This window comes from Phalacrocorax aristotelis, chromosome 2 (genome assembly GCF_949628215.1).
Source record: "Phalacrocorax aristotelis chromosome 2, bGulAri2.1, whole genome shotgun sequence".
Taxonomy (NCBI): Eukaryota; Metazoa; Chordata; class Aves; order Suliformes; family Phalacrocoracidae; genus Phalacrocorax; species Phalacrocorax aristotelis.
This window is the reverse complement of record NC_134277.1, coordinates 63,546,577-63,562,497: the sequence shown is the minus strand read 5'-3', so window position 1 is coordinate 63,562,497 and position 15,921 is coordinate 63,546,577. Positions and strand designations below refer to the sequence as shown.

At 36.9% G+C, this 15,921-nt stretch overlaps 1 protein-coding gene across 1 annotated transcript in view; it reads right to left on the bottom strand.

The window, feature by feature from the left end:
• The window catches only part of RECK (reversion inducing cysteine rich protein with kazal motifs), a 62,385-nt gene that overhangs the window by 30,790 nt on the left and 15,674 nt on the right, over positions 1–15,921 (bottom strand). The window contains exons 4-6 of the mRNA XM_075083846.1: positions 15,357–15,393; positions 9,398–9,483; positions 7,078–7,125 (exon numbers count right to left, since the gene is read on the bottom strand). Coding sequence (XP_074939947.1) covers positions 7,078–7,125; positions 9,398–9,483; positions 15,357–15,393 — 171 coding nt within the window. The remainder of the gene's footprint in view (positions 1–7,077; positions 7,126–9,397; positions 9,484–15,356; positions 15,394–15,921) is intronic.

The window sequence follows — 15,921 nt, the reverse complement described above, 5'->3', positions numbered from 1 at the left end:
TCACAGTCAGAAATTAATTTAAACCATGGGTAAACCATGGCAGATGTGGCACTGAGATTAACAACCTTAAGAGAATAAACGCAAACCTAACCTGAAAATGTAAGTTAGTTTTCCATGAACACCAGCTACTTATAATTTTAGTGATCATGAATAAAAGCACAGGTCTATTGAAGATACTTCACACAGAAATTCAAGTTTACCTTACACAAAACAATGCCCAAAACCTCACAAAGCAAGAATTCAGACATATTGTCATTCTTCTAATATTCTCTACCAAATTTTAGCTCTTTTCTCCCAAGAGCACAGATACTGCATAGATTCTCTGAGAATGAGAATGGATTTGCAGCAACATTCCTCATCCCAGCAGCAAGTTTTCATCTGATTCACTTCAGATTTTCCCTCTTTACTACCCACAAAGCAAATCCTGTCACCCATTCATCTGTGTAACAGAGATGAGGGACAAAAGAACTCATGGAAACAGAACATGTAGACAGAGTCACCACCCCACATTGGTAAAGAACAGATTTATACTGTTGCCTAAAGGTTCATGTCATTTTTAGAGCACCATACATCCTATGGATGCCAGATTATGGTTATCAGAAAGTCATCTTTAAATGTGGCCACTTGGTTTCTTTGGGACCTTCCGTTTGAAAAAAGAAACAACTGTCAGATAGGAATTGCCATACACAACATTGCCCTGACCCCAAACTGACTGTCTTCAGGAGCTGCTGAAATTAAGACTTCTCCACACCTGCCCTGTATCGAGCACTGGAAGGTGGCGTACTAACTAGCCAGGTAAAACCAACATTGTAACTTTATTAACGCACTGGGATAGTAGAGGCTCGTGAAAAGGCTTAAGTCTGTCTGTCATGGTTATACCTGAGTACTTGACCACACTCTCAGAACAAGCAATGCTTAGAATTGTGATGCTTATAGCAATGCTTCTATAAACTCAGCTAAAAATTGTCGTGTTATTTAAAAGTTGAATTTCACAAAGAAGTTATTAAAAAGCAGTGCAGGGATAACAGTGCCACTGGCCCTGTTAGCTCAGATTGCAGTTTATAACTACATGCAACACAGACAAGAATGTTGAGAAGATTATTGTGTCTACCAGTGTTCCTCCTCTAAAGGAGGGCTCAAGTTGAGACAAAATTATCTTCTTCTAGCAAATCTACACACCAATTTTATACAGACAGGATGCCCATACAAGATAATAAATCTTCTTTCTGTACTTTGAAACTATAGTTGCAAGACTGCTGAATCACTGTAATAATGCTCATATTTCTGTTAAGAGGTGGCCTTACTCCTCTTTTCCACCTTGTTTTAAACTCTTCTCTCCCTGTTCCCAGTTGTATAGTCTTGTGCACACCTTTACACCGGCTCTGGCACTAATCATCTTCTCACGACCTGATTTTTCTCAGTAACCCTGCTAAAATCTCATTTTTCTCACATCCTAGGAATTTAGATCAGTGATTTCAACACATATAATACTAAGTTAGAACAGAATAATCTTTTAGATATCATCTTTTAGATGGACTTGCCAGAGGCAAAGTAAAGTATAAGGAGAAGTGTATTTGTATGGCTAGCAGTGGGAGGGAATGTGTGTGGAAAAAGGGCAGCTGCCGGAAGGAACAGGAAGAACTTCAGCTGCACTGAGTTGTTAAAGCAACTCACCGTATTTCATGAAACTGTAGTGTCTGTAGCCACCACAGAATACAGTGCTAGTTAGGGTGCTGACTTTGCTCTTTGTGTAGGTCTGGATAATTGTTCAGCTTCCCAGAAAGTACAGGTACACATGTGGGGAGTGCAGCTATACAGACATAGAGAATCTTAATTAAAAAAGTGTGTAGTCACCTGCTTGTATACAAAGCTGATAACAGCATTAGACAGTCTGATTTGAATTACTAACCATAATTTCATTACAGAACACAGGGTTAATACCCATCTCTAGTAAAGAAGCACTCACACTTAAGGAAACAGCAGCTTTTCTGCCCATTCAAGTTTCCCTCTGAACCTGCTAGTGAGCTATCAGAAGAGAAAGACTGAGAAAACAAAGCAACAGATAAGGCAGAGATATAGGTAAGGGAAAACAAAACAAAACAAACCCCACAAAAACCAAAAGAGCAGAAAGGGATGTTCTCTTTAAAGGAAGAACTAAGTCATCAAGATCTGGAAAAATGAGGATAAAAAGACAATACCATGTACAGGCACAGAGTCTGATACTCCACTTCCAAATTGTGAATAAAATATTGACTGAACAAAGGTGGCAATATTGGAATTTATGAAACACGAACATAATTATTTGTTTTACTTGTGCATTAGTCTCATATTTCAGACTTCTTTTTTTTTTAAAACCAAATGCTGCTGAAACTGGTGATCAAAGCTAGTGAGACTATAAACAGAAGGAGTGGAAAGTAGCAGGCAACAAACCCACGTATGCCTTAAAAGAAAAGCGTCTCAGAGATCTTTTGGTGTTACGGAAATTGAAAAAGGCAATTGAAGTTTATCCTGCAGAGAGCATTGTCCAGTCTTCCTTACCAGAAGCTCCTTGAAGAAAAATTTTAGCCAGTACTGCAGGACCTAACTGGTTTCGCTCTTTTTGGAGCTCATCAGCTGCAGGTAACGGCTCAAAAAAACCAAAATGCATGCACACAAACACAAATAGAGCAGAGCATTTTGCTAAAGGAAGGAGCCTTCTGCATTGTAAGACATGCTTTTATATTATGAGCATATATTTTCTAAATGGCTGCCTCCTGTGTCTTGAATTAAAAGTGACAGTGAAGCTATTCCTTCATGCCAAAAAATTAAGAGTAGTTTGCTAAAAATCAAAGATTATTTTCCTCCCTAAAAATTATCATGATATCTGTATTCTACTAACTCTGGCAGAAAAATAAGTTTAGTACTGTTGTCTTGGACAACCCAACCATGTTAAATATTTTAATATAGATCCTATCCGATTAAGTCCATCTTAATTGAGAAGTATTCCCTACAGCTAACAAATACAGTAGGAAACAAAATGCTTCACTCTGCGAGAACAGCAATGAAAGTCCTGTTAATCTCTCCTTGACTTCATTTAATCTTAGAATTTATCAACAGAAAATAAAAGTCAGAAGGTAACACACTAAGGTTTAGTGGAGTCAGCTGGAGCTTCAAATGACGGTGCACATCTGTTAAGAACTTTAAAAACTTGTAGTAATTAACAAGACCAAGATTTTCCTCAATTATGTAAACCAGTACAGAAGTCAGAACACTTGCACAGTGAGGTAGAACAAAAATCACTGGAACTTAAATTTTGGCAAGATTGAGTGTTCTATCAACCTTATTTGAACAGTAGAGAATAGAGACAAAAAGCACCAGAAGATGATAATAATACTAGCTACGATGCTTACTATATGGTCAGAGTCCACCCTGAATTCGTTAAGTAGTACTTCCAGAGGCCACACACAGCCTCAGGAGTTCATTAGAACTCTTTTGGAACCTTTCCTTAGGTGATGCCTTAAACAGCTCCTTGAGTTATAATCTTTTGTCTCTGAGTAATCCACACTAACAGTTAGGTTTAGTAGCCAGCATCCACTAAAACCTCAGCATAATGCAGGATCGTATGACCCTAGAAGATAAAACAAGCCAACACTGTAGCACAGTGAACACTTTTCTGAATCCCTACTACAGCACTGGAAGCTGCAGGCACTGCATTTGAAGTTTCTGTACTTAAAACTGTAAGAAAATGAAGTCAGATTAAGCTAAACAGTGCTTAAATCTGTGAGAGCAAAAATACCTTTAAACAGTCCAAGGACACCAAAAAATGTTTACTTCGATGTGTCAAAGATAGTTTTAAGAGCAGAAGCTAAATAACTGGCAACTTTTCCAATTATATTTCGACTACACAGCAGATGTTAATAGTGCTGCAGCAAAGCTCTCATAATGCCAATTAACTAGGGAAGTTTTAATGTCTGATTTACTACACATGAAATAAGAACTGGAGTTCTTAATGTGCAGAGAGGTGAACTCACAGTATGCAGTGCAGAGACTCAAGAGCTACAATCTAATGGAAATTTTAGTACTACCCTTTCCATGCACAAAAGAGAGAAAAGTGATCTCAAATTCAATAATAAAGCCTTCAAAGCTAATTTCAAGCTTTATAAACTATTTTAAGTTACTCTTCCAAGCATATATTCCATGCAGTCTTTTAAAAAATGAACCTTAACTTTACATCGAACTTTTGAAAATAGGAAAAGCAGAAAATCCTACATAAAATCCACACAGTCTCCACTTTTTCTTCTTCCTGTGACTATTACCTACCTTCTTTTTAGAGGAAGATGAACAGGATAGCAGAAAGCTGGAAGAAGTAGTGGAAGAAAAAAAAGAGTTGAAACGCATAGAACTAGAGAAAAAATGAAGACGATAAAATGAATATTGGAGAAGCAGAAGATGGAAAAAATTACCCCAATAAAATCTTTCAAAAGAAGGCAACTAAAGTACATTTCAGTAACACCCAAAAATATTCAGTAAGCTGTGTTAAATTTTTGTATGCATTGTTCCTTGAAAATAAAAAATGTTTAAGAGGACACTCAATCTTCAAAGCGCTGATCAAAAATGAGTAGCTTATTACAACATGATTCATTTTAAAATCTCCCAATTAAAAGAATCACAAGCTTCATAAACATTTACAGTAAAATTAATCCAGAAATGTATGACCAGCAGAAAAATAATCTCAATTAATCTTGTGTAAAGTTGGCACAACAGTGCTAAAGTGATTCTGCTACTGTACAACCTAAGACTCTACTTAGCAACTTCAAACTCTGTGACGCCGCCTGCTTGGAGTTCGGGGTTTTTTCAACTGCTCTGAACCCTATGCCCTGCCCTTGAACACTTACCTCATTCTTCATGCTCACTAACTTATTGGGAAGCTGAAGGATGTCTCATGAAGTTGCTTCCCTAATCTCAAAAGCTTAGAGGAAAGTACTATGTGCAGTTCAGTCACCTATTGCAAGAAGTCTGTGAAAATCCTCGGGAAATCCTTACGTGAGTATGTAAGCTATAAAAGTTGCTAAGCTATGAGACTGTTTACAAAAAGGGAATTATATTTTTATGTTCTTAATTCAGCTAGCTTTGACTTACATGTCATGTACTTATATATTCAATACCTCAGTAACAGACTTGAGAGCTTATGAACAGCACCATGACCTATATTGTAAACTAATTCTCAAATTGGATCCTCATTTTTAGTGAATAAAGTATGAATTCTTAAACACAAAGGCAGACACAGTATGTATGACAATTCATTTCTATGATGCACAGGCTCTTTCTGATCTTATGTCACCTCTTTCAGTTTTAATTAGCCACTCCCTTCCCAGTTGTTCGGTTTCTTCCCCAGCCAACCCAACTGAGTACAAAGTATGGTACTGGTCACAGGCACAGACTACAGAAAGAGCAGGACACATTCACCAAGGCACCAAGAAAATTTTTTTAAGAAAAGGAGAAAGAACGACTAGGATGTGAAAAAGTACAGGTTCCCTCCAGAAGTATTTTTTGGAATCTCCTACCTTAGACAAAACTTCCTTGAATTTTATATAACCAACCAATTGGTCTCTTGAGACCATTGCAGGTACTATTTTTCATGAGTACCTGTAAGCCTAGATACATAGGAAAGCCCATTGTCATACAAAATTCAGTAATAACTGAAGATCTACCACATCATATACTTCACTTCTGTCTTTAACATAATATCTGTATCTACTACTTCCTAGTGTTCATTGAAGAAGTATCTTTCCTTCTTGACCAACCAGAAGACTGATTCCTTCTTCTATCATTTTTCTCCCTCTCCTTCTCTTTTAGTGTTGCACAGATAGAAAGGGTTAAGGTTTTCTGTACAATAACAGCAAGATCACTCTTGAATAAGAGTGAGTGACCCACTTTCCAAAATTCCAGATAAAAACTAGTAAAAGAAGAACTAGGAAAAGTAAATAAAATGACTATCACCATTTTGTAGTCATTCTTTAATCTCTTACCTTTCCTCTCCCGTTCTCCTTCAACCCATATTGGCCAACCTCTCCTACAGCAATGCAGAAATCCAGAAAAAACAGAAGGAAACAGACCAGCATAATAGAGGAGAAGCTTACAGGTGATGACAGTATAGCATATCATAGCGTGAGAGGAGACAGAACTACTTAAAATGAAAATTCGTTTTGTAAGAGTACAAGCTATGGTAACTTCAACAGTGAAGAGTCTAGCAAAATACTCCGTAAACTGCTTAGATAAATGGACTGAAGCAGGGAAAAAATGAATTTAATGATATCTGGAAAAACAGGAAACCTGCTACACTTCTGCCCAAATCAAGAGAACAGAGGATTGTCTGGTATCCTGAACTGTTGATTATGAGCAGAATTTATGCATGACTACCTAATTCAGGGCAGGAAGAAATGAGATGAAAGAGGGGAGGAGGAATCTCGTGTTTAATTAAGAAACTGATCAAAAGAAAAGAAGTCCTAGCAGAATAGCATTTCTAACAAACTGTATTAAAAAGAATACAGGTAAAGGCAGATTTCTGAAAATACTCTGATTAACTTTAAGAGCAGAACAGTAAAAATAATTGCAAGCATTCATAGTTTCACTGATGTTACAAAAAATTATTCATTTGAAATGATTAGCATTAGGATAGGATACTTAAAAGGTTATTCTTTCCTGAGTTTATTTCTTTAGGTCACTTTTAAGCTGACCTTCCCACTACAGAAGCCGAAATGTTTCTGATGGAATGAATGCTCACGATGAATGCCAACTTTCATCAGAACTCCTATGAAACAAACTTTTCTGGAATCCATGTCTCCATTTTGAAAGTTGCATCTTTTTCATTCAAATTAAAGTATATGCAAGTCTGAAAGAAGACAAGCCCCTTTTACAGAAACGATTGTCCTTTTACAAATACTGTAGAGACAGGTAATTTACATTTAGTTGAAAATGAGTGTATCCAGAAATATGGCTATAAGACTACTGGACCTTCCCTCTTCTACAGGATACTTTTTACCAAATTTAAGACAGGTGATTTTTAATAAGACATATCCAGACAAGATACACACATACCTCATATTCCTTCCTGCAGATCTTTAAAACATCATTCTTTGCAGAAGCCTGAAAGACAGATAAATTTCTCCATTTCTAGTAGAAAATAATAAAATCATATTGCAAAATAAAGATTATATTGACTTTGATAACCATGGATTCATAATGTATTTCAATGTTCCCTTTTAAGAACCTGAAGAATCTACGTAAAACTAAGGAAAAAAAAGCAGAAACCATGACTGTCAATACTACATTTAATGACATACCAAAACCTCATATTTCTGCATCAAGTTAGCTAATACCGGAAGCGCACAAAGCAACTTTGTTTTTGTGAAAAGTTTACCAGATAGAGCAGAATACATGGAACGTTTAGGAAATGGAAGAACTAAAAATCTCCCCATTTTGCATGCTCAGTACCACTTATGTGCCTCCTTCCCCTATCCTCCCTCTTGTACGTACAGTTCTACAGTTCCTGTCATCAAACTGAGTTGCAGAAATTCTCCCTTCAAACTGCAGATCAGTTTTTTTCGACAGTGTACCACTTGCTCTTTTTTCATATGACAGATACTAAAAATTATTTTTACTGCTAACACTAGCGATTTTCCCCTCCAGTAATTTATAACACCAAGGTAAAGTCTGACCTTGGACCTACCATATCACCTTCTCCAGAATTCCCTCGAGTTTCAAGAATCAAAATTAAAATCCAAATATTTCCCATTATCCCTAATGTTTGGCAAGTTTCTGTATTTTAGTCTGAATGAAAATCATATGTAATGTATCACACAGAGTCAGCTCAAGTACAAAATATAGCCAAGATTCTGAGACAGCAGAGTCTGCCATCAAAAAATACAGCATCTGATTCTAAGAAAAATGAGAAATGAAATAACAATCATAAGATTAAATTGACAGAAATTCATAGAACACTGCAATAAGTGGGAGTGTTTGTATCAGGTTTGGAAAACACTTAAACATTTGGATAAATTTGAAAACTTTGCTAAGAAATGCATTTGGGAACAGATGTATGTATCTTCTTTTCAGAAGACCAAATGTACCCAGTTGGTTTACACACTCCTCATCTCTTTTCCACACAGTGAGTGAGTACACAGTTTGTATAGTCACTGCTCATCTCTTGTCAAATACTTTAAACTATATGATTTTGGGTGAAGGAGCATCTCTTTTTTTTTTGCACGACAACAATTTGCAGTAGGCTGCTGGTCCAGGATTAAGATTACACAGGTAACATGCAAGATACTACAGTGAACATTAACTGCATCTGTGCTCCAGAACTGACCTACAAGGATGATGATAAATATTTATACGCTCTTTGACTTTGAAGACGTTTTTAAGGTCACAAGCATACATTTGGAAAAAAACAAATCAAAGTGCTTCACAGATTTTTAATAAAAAGGTAATTGCTAAATTTACATATTACGCTTCAAATAGTCACTTGACAAAAATAGTGATTCAGTAGCACCAAAATCAACTTTCTTCCATCAGATGAACAAAAACCTCTTTGGAGAGGCACAAAAATCTATTTGGGGCTGTAACCACATGTTGCCTTCCACTCAGCAGTATTTTAAAATATCAACTTTCATGTAGAGATTGTGACCAAAAAAAATCAATAGAATAATAAATTAAGTTCAGCATAACCACAGAGCGCTTCAGAATCTTTATTGATTCAGTCAATAAATCACTGTGAAGTAACAAACTAGAACACATCAGTAATAATCACGTGCCTACTGGTTGCAAAGCAAAACTAAGTGGATTAGCTCCATTTGCCAAGTGCAGTGGTGCTAGGACACGTGTGCAGCCAGCTTGCCAGCTCTCACACTGGAACTTACTGGAACAGTAAGATTTCACCTTACCTGTATCTTCGTTACTAAGCAATTAAATGTGGCATCAGAATGTACAAAAAAGCCACAGCTAACCCTAAGGTCCTAAAATTTCTTCCTCAGGCTCACCAAGTCATAGCAAGCAGCCTAGTTCTACAGCACAGTTGAAAATACGTATCAAAAAAAAATTCACCCCAAAACCCCACCACTTTTTTTTAACTAGGTTTTCAACTCGGTTTATATGAACTTTTAATTTTTTACTGAAAATTCACTTCAAAAATGTTAAATTTTTGTTTTGGTTTTTGGAATTTGGTTGCTGGCATTTATCACCTGTAGTACTTCCTGGGAAGTACCATGTTATATTCTGCAATTTTAAAAAGAGTTTATGTGATAATTTAATTTTGATGTAAAAAAATACATTAAGCCTGAAGTTCACAACCAGTAATATATAAATGAATGCAACACAGCGTCACTTGTCATTAACCATAGAAAAAGTTAGAAAGCCTTACCTGTTTACATGCTTGCCGACATTCCACAGCAATAGCTAGCTCACAGCAACCTAAACCAACCCATCCATCAGACTTCTTCAAAACTCCTTTGAAAAGAAGATGACAATACATATTACAGTAGGAAGAGAAACTATGCCATCATTTTCCTTTCCCTCCCCATCAGCCAGTTACTTTTCAAATTTCATAATCCTGTTCTAATTCAAGAAGCCTATTTACAGATCAAATTTTTATTGGAATATATGAAGTCATTCCAAACCAACTTTAAGGATGAAAAGAGCAAGTCTGTGCCTCAATAAATGCTGAACTTGGCAATTTTGAAGTACCTTCTATACACTGAGTCTAAAGATGCTTTATGCAAACTATACGTTCACTGGGAGTATCGAAGTTTCATAATGTCATTTATCTAATCTGAAATGTAAGCCAACAGAAACCAACAGGAAAAAAACCCTCATTAAAAGTAACAATATTATCTCCTACAGACACATCCTCTTGTTGGTTTCAACAGCATATTTTTCTACCAACTTTATCAACACAGACTGTATTTCTTGTATTTTCTTCAGTCTTCCTGTAGTGGTTTTGTCTGGGATGGAGTTAAATTTCCTCATAGCAGCTGGTATGGGACTATATTTTGGATCTGTGATGAAAACAGTGTTGATAATACTGGGATGTTTTAGTTACTGCTGAGCAGTAAGGTGTCAAGGCCTTTTCTGCTTTTCACACTGACCCGCCAGTGAGCAGGCTGGGGGTGCACAAGGAATTGGGAGGGGACACAGTTGGGACAGCTGTCCCTAACTGACCCAAGGGATATCCCACACCATATGATGTCATGCTCCGCAATAAAACTGGGGGAATGGAGGTTGGTGGGGGCTGCCATTGCTTGGGGACTGGACGGGCATCAGCCAGTTGGTGGTGAGCAATTGTTTTCTTTTGCATAATCTGATTTTCTTGGGTTTTTTTCTTCCATTTTTAAATTACTAAACTGTCTTTATCCCAACCCATGAGTTTTCCTCACTTCTACCCTTCTGACTCTCCCCCCCCATCCCATTAGCATGGGAGTGAGTGAGCGACTGTTGTGCTGCTTAGCTGCCTACTGGGGTTAAACCACAACACTTCCTCTGTAGTTTATCTCCCTCCAAAAACATGGTCTCATATCCAGAATTATCTTCAACAAAAGTTTCCCATCTCCTTGCCTCTTTCTTTCCATTTATTTCACTATTCCCATTATCCTCATTTCTTACCATAGAGTTACATAGAAAAGCAAATTGTTGCCATAAGTTGTTTCACCCTCTTAATCTGCTCACAGATATAGATTTTCTGATGTTTTTCAAGACATCAGAAATCAAATGAAACAAAAGAATGTATTCCTGTATCTATTTCTCACAAAACTTTAAAGACAAATAATTAAAGGGAAGGTTTAATCTCTGCAGCTGCCCAGAAGCTGTAGCAAATTCATTACACTCTTCTTCCTTGGGGTAGGGGGTGGGGTGATTTAGCTCAAATGAACCACTCATTTTTGTTATGAATATTTTAAAAATATAGCAGTATTTTAGGACATTTACAAATTATATTCTTCATGTAGAAATAGAAAGTATGAAGTAAAAGAATCAAACAATTTAAAAAATGCTTCTTAAAGCCTAGTAGAAATGCTTGTTCAGAAAAGTCATATGGAATGTCCAGCTTTAAGAAAGGGAAGTGAAAGAGCTATGAGTGAGACCAGTGAGCTCAAATTCAAATGCTAAGAAAACACTGGGGAAAAAAGGTCATTAAAAGTAATTGCAATCAATGGAAAACAATCACCAGTATGTATTTATCATTAACAAAATTGCCATTAAAATGCATTTTGTCAGCTTTACAAACACAGGTGCCATAGAAAGTCTTACCACTGAGTCTTTCATGACATTCTGACAGGCAAATTAAGAAAACACACTAACAGTAGATTTGTAAAGGAGGAGCAAAATCTTTAACTAAATTAATATACTTTCCCAGCAAATTAAAATATTACATTTATTAAAATGCAAATTAAAACCATAGTGCTCAATACAAGCAAGGTAGCAGGATTGCATAGCAGGTGGAAGGGGCAGAGAGGCAAAGGTAAAGATCAATTTTTGATTGCAGCTTGTATTCTGTCAGTTTGAAGTTGCCATGTACCATCCATATGGTCCAGACCTTCTGGAAGCACTGATTTACTGGTCTTTTGAGACTGTCCAAATCCTCTTTACATCTACTTCAGAGTATTGGCTCACCTTTCCAATTCAAACTAGTTCAAAGCAGCTGGGAAGGCCAGGAACAACTGCATATTCAGCTCACTTTCCACTTCCATAATTGGGGTACAGAATTAGTTTTTCAGAGATTGAGCATCTTTTTGAAAGTGTTAAAGAGTAGCTTGTAATCAATATTCAAAAATCTGGAATTTGATGCATTATTTTAAACTAATTCCAAAAGATAATGCATGTCTACGTGGCAGTCATGCACATGTTTAACTACATATGTACAGTTAACTGCCATATCAACTACCCATCATATTCTATTTTAGGCCTAAAATAACATAGCAGTTGTTTCTGCATAGCTTTCATATGTGGAGCAATACACAGGCTTCTTCCAGGAGGTTGCAGCAAGGTGGGTGGTGGTCTCTTCTCCCAAGTCACTAGTGATGGGATGAGAGGAAACTGCTTCAAGCTGCATCAGGGGAGGTTTAGATTGGGTATTAGGAAAAATTTCTTCACTGAAAGAGTGGTCAGGCATCGGCATAGGCTGCCCAGAGAGGTGGTGGAGTCACCATCCCTGGAGGTATTTAAAAAGACATATTTGCGGAACTTGAGGGGGCATGGTTTAGGAGGCATGGTAGCGTTGGGTTACACTTGATGATCCTAGAGGTCTCTTCCAACCTTAATGATTCTATGATTTATTAGTAGGATTGATATTGTAAGGTACAAGCAATCTAAAAAATGTAAAATAAATATCATGTGCAATAGGAGAACAAGATTTCCAGAAATCTCTGCTGCAATAACCAGCTATACCCAGGAGAAACACATGATAAATACAGCTGTACAGCTCTAGGGCAGTGTTGCCACTGAATATTCACTAGTGAATCACCACTGAATAATCAAGTGTCCATATTTTGTGCAATAGAGAGCTTGTGGTTTTCAGACATACTTTTGCTGGAACTAAACAGTGCTTAAAGAATGAATCAAGCTACAAATATATGCCAAATTAAGAATACTGATAAGTTTCAGCCATAGTTAGTATTTTCTTGGCAAACTTGGAGAAAAAATTGATGTTGCGTCTTCAAATAACATTGAATTGCAATTTTAATATGGCAACTTAGAGATTAATTTTGTAGTCAATGTAATTAAAATGCATGCATTTCTAGATGAAACTATAGCTTCGGTGCACAATTAATTGACTGGAGTCCATACTTCTGATTATTCACCAAATTAACTGATAGAAGTACAATACAGATCCCTAAACTATGAAAGATCTAGTTGCGTAACACAGGCTCTTGTCCCACATCTCCTCCAAAGTTTCCAAAAGCCACATCAGATTAGTGAGATGACTTACATCACACACATTTTTCTTCCTTACTAATCACGTTTTACTGCAGTCTCCACATGACTACTGAAGTCAGAAACAGAGGTTAAAAGCTGCATAAACATGAAAAATTAGAATGTCATCTCTGATACATTTATTCTATGATGAGAGAAACATTCTACATTCTGAAAATACCTGAGAAATGCTGGATCACTGTGATCCTGAGGGAACTGGGGAGGAAAACAAAGAGGAAGATGGAAAAAGAAGAAAGTGAAGACCAACTAGGCTTCCCTCATTCAAGAGTTGCACGTGTCAAGAAGGGTGCAGGAAAGCCCTAGTCAGAATTTTGTTGTGGTTTTTTTTTTTAATTCTTCTACAGTCTGCTTATAGAAAAGATAAAGCTTAAAATCAGAACATTGTTATACAGAATTACAGGTTGCTGTTTGCGCTCTCCCCCTCTCCCCACCTCCAGCTGGGGGTCCCTCAATCATCTTTTGTGAGCAGTTTCTTGAGCAGTATTTTGTGTGCATGGTTGTAAAGAAACTTTAATTTCCCAGACAAGTCCCAAAAAACCAATACATGTTCTGTAGGCCTACTGGATTTAATAAACATTGACAAGCTAACGATAATTGCCTTCAAAAAAACATGTAGAAATAATTTTCTTTCAGAGAATACTTACATTCCTGAATATCTAGTCTGAAGTATTTAAGGCTTACAACACTGTTTTGGCAAGGACAATAAAACATGATTTACAGTGTTGTTTTGCAAGGATGAGCCATAAAAGAAAGTTAACAGAAGACCATCATGATTGGTTTAAGGAAGTGGAAACAAATGTGGTGTTCTCAGCTGGCCCATCATCCATCTCAAGGCAGAGCTCCACGCATCTCAGGTAAAGAGCAACTGCCCCTCCTCACCTTCCTGGCCTGTCCTTCCTGTACCTGTCCATCACAGCACTCCCACTGTGGGAGCCTTCCTGCTATGTCTCCGTGACTCTAGTAAAATCGTAGCTCTAACTGCACATAGACTTCTGCTCCTCCTGTTTGCTCCCCATGCTGCATACACTAGTGTCATACAGGCACCTCACAGAGGCACTCAGTTGTACCAATTTCCCAGAAAGCGAACAAGAATTTCCCCATAATGCTGTCCTATATACGCCACACCATTAATTTACAAAATCAGTGCATAGAATCACTGGAGAATACTTAATTTGTCAAAGAAAACAGTAACATAACTTCACATGCAAGAAGAATGAAAAGTGACTGGCTTCATGCAGGTACAAAGTTCAGGATACAAACTCAAGATATACAGGAAGATTTCACTTTTATCACAGGACTAAACTATGATTTATAGCGTCACTGAAGAAATTACTTTTTCCCCATAAATCAGAGGATAATAGAATCCTCCGCAAAGGCACTGAAGAGGCCTCACACCAGTTTAGAAAGTACAGGAAGACAATTTGGAAGTGGTTCATTAACAAAGATTTCCCATGTTTTTTCACTTGCTTACACAAACCTAACATTCAACATAAAATACGTATTTCTCACTTGTAGTAAAAGAATTGCCACTCATTTGTATATAGCTACTGAGGTTCAGTGAAGATTAGGTATTGTCTCCAACTAAAAATTTATCAGGTTTTAGATGAGACAGAAACACTGCAACTCCAAAAGATATTATTGGTTAAGTAAAACTAGCAAAATGTAAGACAGCAAATCTCTTTGCATGTACTGGATCCAGCTACCTCTGAAGCAGGGCCGAGGGGGAAGTCTGAGCAGCTGCCATAAAATTGTTAGAGCCTCCTCTTTCCTCACTACCACTTTTTCAACCATAGCAAGACAATTTCACTCAAAGTCTTTTAGAAATTACATGATACAATAGTAGTAGGTAAGTCCAGTTTTATCTATTTTTGACCTCTCCTTTTAACATAATAGTCCTGTGTTGTGATTTATGCTTTAACTTTCTAAATCCACCTGTACCGAGTTCTGTTCTTGATCCGAGCCCCTGCACTTCTTAAATTGTTTGTCTAGCTCTTACTATTTCCCCGTTACTCTGTTTTTTTCCATATTATACTATATCTAGAGCAAAGTTGCAATAATCCACGATTTTAAAGATCAGGCTAAGGTACACTTAAACTAAAAATAATAGAAAACCTTTAAAGGAAAGAAATTTTGATATTTCTTGGATGTGTCAGAGGCATATGTTTAATCATACAAACATATTAAACATTTTCTAACTAGGAAAACAAAAGAAGTTTTAAAAAAACCACAGGTAACCCAGTTTAGACTAAAGGAAACTAGGCGTCAAATACAGTTTATAAGGGAAACATGGAAGTTAAATTATCACAAAATCTATAGGTGCAGGTGGTAGACACAACATCAAAACATGCATATGGTGAAAAAGCAACACAATTCAATAATAAACTAGCATTTCTTACCTGGCAAAGAAGAATTTATACAACCCCACACTTCTCCCTGAAAAGTAAAATGCAATTAAGGAAAAATAAGTCTACAGAATAAGAGAGTTTCTAGCAGACACAAACCTCTTTGAAGAGGTCTTATGTCTAAAACATCTCCTGAAAAAAGCACTAAGTGGAGTACCACTTGTTTGATGAAATGGCTGTGATCTACAGGGTATGGAATCAATAGCAATGTTTTTGTAGGTGCAGAAATTGCTGTGATTACTAGCTTGTCAGTCAACTTTCTCCACCCAGGTTTAGAGAACTAAGTAGCAACTGTTTAGACAAAGGAAAAAATTTATCTAGGACCAAGACCTGTGGAGAAGCTTATTGCCCTAGCACTCCATTCCACCAGCTTAAAAAAAACTCCTCACACCATATACAACCACACACAAAAGAAAAGGTTTTAAGGTATGACAGAGACCAGAGAAATGTAGCTTCAGGGAAAGACAGATACATGAAAGAGGGAGTTGTATAAGTGAAGTTTACTAACATGAAAAGTAACAACAAGGATCTGTTTGGTCCACCCTGACTGCAAAGCACT